The 6104-nt window shown below is 38.7% G+C and overlaps 1 protein-coding gene across 2 annotated transcripts in view; it reads left to right on the forward strand.

Annotated features, from left to right (window-relative positions):
- Positions 1 to 5020, forward strand: part of AKR1D1 (aldo-keto reductase family 1 member D1) — a 33237-nt gene extending 28217 nt beyond the window's left edge. Inside the window, exons 8-9 of one of the 2 annotated variants that reach the window (XM_007466596.1) lie at positions 1969 to 2051; positions 4605 to 5020. In XM_007466596.1, the coding sequence (XP_007466658.1) occupies positions 1969 to 2051; positions 4605 to 4647 (126 nt within the window). In that variant the 3' untranslated portion in view covers positions 4648 to 5020. The remainder of the gene's footprint in view (positions 1 to 1968; positions 2052 to 4604) is intronic. The other variant, XM_007466597.1, reaches the window with a different exon arrangement.
- Positions 5021 to 6104: the final 1084 nt, after the last annotated feature.

Below are 6104 nucleotides of genomic sequence, written 5' to 3' on the forward strand. Positions count from 1 at the left end.
CCCCTGCATCGGCAGGTGGACTCTCAACCACTGCGCCACAAGGGAAGCCCCAGTATGTGTGCTTTTATATCCATTTTTAAATAATAAAGTGAAAATATAAGTACTGACATGGGAAGACATCCATGATATTAGACAATTATCTTCAGAGCTTTTTTGCTACCACATGAAGGAATGAAATTCAAATTTACCAAAGAAAAAGAGACATAATTTATTGGCTCTCATAACTAGAAAGTCCCTGGGTAGGTCAGACATGACTGGACACAGGTATTCTAATGATTTATAAAAGGATTGAGTTCTCCCCACCCCCTTTCTCCACATGGTGGCACACACAGATTAATATGGGTCAATCTGTTACCCACATTTAGTAAAGATGATCACAGATAAAGGCTTCTGTCTCTGTCAATCCCTGCTTGTCCTTTTATGGGTCATTGGCTACTCCCATAATAATCACTGTATCTAATGAAAAAGATACCTTGATTGGTCCCCTGGGCTACATCCCTATTCTTGTGCTGAAGGAGGTGAGGTCATGTGACAAATAGCCCTACTAGGTGCGGGAAGGTGTTAAAGAAAAAGGAAGCTTGTAAGGATTTCTTTTATAAATGACTGGTTCATTCATGACTGTTTTTACGTTATAATAAATTTCCTTCTACAATCTCATAACTCCAATTCTTGGATAATAAATAATCAAAGGAAAGAATGCTCTGAAAAGACCACTTGGAAACAATCCTTGGGGGAATGACTAAGTAAATCGTATTACATCTATACTACGGATATAGTAGTTAAATAAATAAAGTCAGTCTATATATTTTGACAGAAAAGATCACCAAGACATATTATGTAAATGAGATAAAGTTGAAGAATAATAGAAATATGATACAATTATTGCATTTTGCTGTTGCTGTGTTGAATGTTTGGAAGGAATCTGTGGGAAGGGGAATAGGACTGGGGTGGTGGGTCTCAAGAGGCACTTTTGTTTTTTTTACTCCATACATGTCCATGTATTTCTGTAGTGTTTCATTTTTTTACAAAAAGCATATATTCATGTATTACTTTTACAATTAAAATTTATTCATGTAGGGCTTCCCTGGTGGCGCAGTGGTTGAGAGTCTGCCTGCCAATGCAGGGGACATGGGTTCGTGCCCCAGTCTGGGAAGATCCCGCATGCCGCAGAGCGGCTGGGCCCATGAGCCATGGCCACTGAGCCTGCACGTCCGGAGCCTGTGCTCCGCAACGGGAGAGGCCACAGCAGTGAGAGGGCCGCGTACCGAAAAAAAAAAAAAAAAAAAATTTATTCATGTAAATTACTAAATTAAAAGTTAAGGGATAGAAAGATAAAACAATAAGAGAAATTATAAACAAATCAACTGTTAAAAATATAAATAAGCTAAAATAAACTATTAAAATGTTCATAAAGGACAATTATAAAACCAAGGTACAAACTGTACAAGCTAAAAAAAAACAATGAAAAAGTAATTAGAATTAAAAGGTAGATAAAGAGACATTAAAAATGATAAGAGAAAGGATTAATATGATGAACCAAAGCAAATTAAAAGTTAAAAAAATACATAAGCAAATTTAGAGACTAGGGAATATTTTTGTTAAAAAAAAAAAAGTGCACGAAGGCCATAGTCCAGAATCAAAAGTTCAGCATCTTATACCAAAATAATAAGAATTCTTCACTTTTAGATTTTTAGGAGATGTTCTGAATGTGTATTGTTTCAGAACATTTGAAATTTCTTGCAAGATGTCCCCAGAAGGATTGTCTTAAAGACAAAGGGCAGAAAGAATTCCACCTCCACATGGGTGGGGTGGCCCCCCCCCCCCGCACTAGCCCAACTCCTCTAAGACATTTGCAGAGATGTTCATAAATCTTTGAAGGGCTCCCACTGCTGGCCTCACTCCCTGATCCCAAGCTTGACCCATCTTCTACTATTTATAAATGTCTGTTTTTTGTTTCTGTTATTTCAGATCTTTGACTTTTCTCTCACTGAAGAAGAAATGAAGGACATTGAAGACCTGAATAAAAATGTCCGCTTCGTGGAAATGCTCATGTGAGTTCTGGGGGATCATTAATCAGGTTCTGTGCAGTGATGTTGGATTGTCAAGCGTCAACCAACAGGTTCTCATGAATCGTGACCATGTCCATGGAAGGCACAAGGGTAAAGGCCGGTGGGCAGCATATTCTGAATTAGGAACTTCCTACAAACCTGCATTTTTGTTTAAAAGAATATTTCTGACATTTATGACATTCCCATTGGTTAGGTTAAGGCATCACAGGCTAAAAACATTGAGGAGAATTAAATCACAGATTTTGTTATGTTAATACAACAGCTGCACAGATATGCAAACAACATACTTATTTCTTCCTTAGAAATCAAAGTGGGCACAAATTAGAGCAAAGCTGTCAAAAAGAACAATTCCTGGGAGAGAGGCATTAGAGTGTAGTAGAAAGAGCACCAGGTTGAGTTTTAGACAAATGTTTGCCTATAAGATTTGGAGCTTCTGGCTTCACCTATTGTCTGACTTCCCACAAGCAAAATTCCTTCGATTTAACTATCAACTGAAGTAACCCTTTTTTCTCTGAATATTACAGAGCCTTAAAAATAAAAAAAAAGAATACAGTTCATGTATATATATACACGTATATATTTGTATACATACATACCCACATTTTTTCTTCTTAATCATTCTTCATTAGTATTTCCAGTTCTTGAAATCACCTGGATAGTATTCTTTTTACAATCTTCTCTTTAAGTGAGCATTTAGAAAATGCTCGTTAAGATGGTTTGTATAGTTTGGGCGCTTATCTTATTGGTCCCACTATTTTTCATGAGTCAGAAAGTGCAGACTATGCTAACACTGAATTTCTGAATCAATTTCTGAATTAATAAACAGCTTTCTAATGTGAATTTTCCAGGGGAAAAACTATTTGAAATCAAGAAGCACCTCCTAGCCTCAAGAACATAGAAGTAAACACAAACACAGAACTAACACTTACACGTTAATTAACAGCTCTTGAAGATAAACTATTTCTATTGAATAAATATCATTAAATTAAAAATAGTAAGAGATAGCCAATCCACCAATGTGCTGTTTTTTTGTTTTTTTTTTTACAGTTGGTTAGTGACATTATTTGGTTTGACATTTGACATTTTATTTATTTATTTATTTATTTATTTATGGCTGTGTTGGGTTCTCGTTGCTGCACGCGGGCTTCCTCTAGTTGCGGTGAGCAGAGGCTAATCTTCGTTGCGGTGCATGGGCTTCTCATTGCAGTGGCTTATCTTGTTGAGGAGCATGGGCTCTAGGCGCATGGACTTCAGTAGTTGTGGCACGCGGGCTCAGAAATTGTGGCTCACAGGCTCTAGAGCACAGGCTCAGTAGTTGTGGCACACAGGCTTAGTTGCTCCATGGCATGTGAGATCTTTCTGGACCAAGGCCCCAACCCATGTCTCCTGCATTGGCAGGTGGATTCTCAACCAGTGCACCACCAGGGAAGCCCGACATTTGACATTTTTAATACCTAATTCTAGCAACACTGGGAAAATAACTCATCGCATCTGGAAATAACTAGAAAAATCAGCAAGGAGAAACAAAGATTAGGCCCCATTAATCAAAAAAATGTATCATTTAGGGATGCTGGGCCAAGGTTCTGCTGCTTTTCATCCGGCTGATCCTTGATATTTGAGAACCTTCTTTGGTTTTGTTTTATATTTTAATTTAAAGCTCATAGTACTTGCAGAGAACTAAATCTTAGGTGTGCTTCAGTACAGGCACACACACACTCCAGTCCTTTTATAGACTGTTTCACCATTTTTATTTAAGAGGTAGCTTCATCATTATCATCACTGTCATCATCATCATGGAAACTTACTTTGCTGGTCATCAACTTTCTAAATCTCAAACTTTCAACTCTCAGGAGGCCTAGTGATAGGGGCAAGTAAAAACTCTGAGAAGAGACTGACACTGATTCATAATAGAGTTTTTTGCTTTGTTTCGTTTTGTTTTGTTTGCAATACGCGGGCCTCTCACTGTTGTGGCCTCTCCTGTTGCGGAGCACAGGCTCCGGACGCGCAGGCTCAGCGGCCATGGCTCACGGGCCCAGCTGCTCCACCGCATGCGGGATCCTCCCGGACCGGGGCACAAACCCGCGTCCCCTGCATCGGCAGATGGACTCTCAACCACTGCTCCACCAGGGAAGCCCCATAATAGAGTTTTGAAGAGAAATGCTTATGTGGTTTATTGAAATGGGAGGCAGTTTATATCAAGAGAGCAGAAGGAGGAAGAAGCTGGGATGAAGTGTGTAAGTAGGCAGGTATTGCTCACCTACTACGCTTTTGTTCTAAGAAAATATTAATGTGGAGACAACTAGCCTTCACCCCCGCAAGCCTCCCACCCCACACTTACACCCAGGGTGCTATCTGGGGCTTCAGTAAAAGGTGCTGGCTTGAGGGGAAACGGGAGGAGAATGGGCACAAAACAGAAATGGAATGAGTAAGAGAAAGAGGGATTGGTCGGTGAAGTTACCGAAGGATGCTAGTAACACATACAGCCATGCAGCATTTGAAGTGAACTTTTTCCCTTTGGGGGAATTGTTTTGGCAGGTGGTGTGACCATCCTGAATACCCATTTCATGATGAATACTGACTTCAGAGAGCTCCGCAACCGACATTTTCCCTCCTGTATGTGCCAGGACTTTGGGCTGGGTGGTTCCTCCAGCTATGGAAATCAAAGGAGTTTACTATCCTCAGATGAAATGGTGATGGAGACACACTTAACTTTTGTGTAGTGTAAGTGACTTTGACTTAGCTATGTGGGGGAAAAAAATAGGTTTAAATCTGTTGAAATAACTTGGAAATGATCAGCTAATATTTTATTAAATCAATGTCTTCTGGGTTTCAGAAAGAAAAATATTAGGCTTTAGAAAAGACTTCAAAGGCAACATATGAAGATAAATAACACATGAATTCGGACACTGCTGCCATGGGTAGTCTGAGTTCTTTAGCAGTTAACAGGGCAACAGCAAGGATGGAGAGCTGGACCATGCCAAGGTGCTGGCAGTGGTCTTGATGGTTTGGACCATTGACTGTAATACAGACACAGCCAAGGTAAGATCCACACATGCATTATTAACAGGGAAGTGATTTGCTTCACCTTGAGCAGAGAGAGAGGGCTAAGTATAGAAAAGTCTTACTATAGAGCTAATTAAACACCACAGCAGTCAACAAATCCATACTGATTTGTTTGTTGTTTGTTTCCATCCAATGTGTGTTCGTGTAGCTTTTATCCAGCTTGAAAGATAGATAATTGCTTGTTCTCTCTTGCATGCTTTAAAGGGCCTGAGCTTCAGTAAGCTAGTGATCCATGCTAACACTGCCTGCACCTCTTGCCCCCATTCATTATATGACCACCATTATGCAAAGTGGCTTGAGACACCCTGCATACCCTGTATTGTAAAATAGTCCACAGACCATTATTTCAAAAGAAGACATATAAAAAGGAAGCTTTAGGAAACATATTGAAAGAAGAGGTTTTATAGAATCATTAGACTTAAGACTTTGAAAGTTATTGGGATAACTGAATTTTGAGAAAGTAGCAAGTTCAAAAGAACACTGATAATTTTACGATATGTAAATTTTTAAGTGAATAAAATGATTATTAGAATTCCATAGTAGAGATGTACCTATTTTCAATCCAGCCAGAGCAGTATATTTTATTCATTCATATTAAGTCACTCTCACAGGGCAAGAGAGCGCTTCAAAACTTCAAAACATCAAAACAAACTTATGTTTGTCCAAGATCAATCGCTTATAATCTTCCATGATCTGAAAACATACATTTCTGAGAAATTATCATTTTAAAAAATTGATCTCTACTTATTGTTTCCAATAATTCTAATATGAATACATACGATGCTATTCTCTGGAAAATATCTCATTCACAAGAAATAATAAAAATGATGATTTATTCTACCACATGAATCTCCATTTTGTTGCTTGGGGTGGGGGGAATCATCTGAATTCATTTAAATTAGAGACCTTTGGTTGAATTCCTACTGTACATTTAGCACTGGGAAGATAGGGAAGATAGGAAGAAAAGGGAGT

Source organism: Lipotes vexillifer, unplaced genomic scaffold, assembly GCF_000442215.2.
Source record: "Lipotes vexillifer unplaced genomic scaffold, Lipotes_vexillifer_v1.1 scaffold71, whole genome shotgun sequence".
Taxonomy (NCBI): Eukaryota; Metazoa; Chordata; class Mammalia; order Artiodactyla; family Lipotidae; genus Lipotes; species Lipotes vexillifer.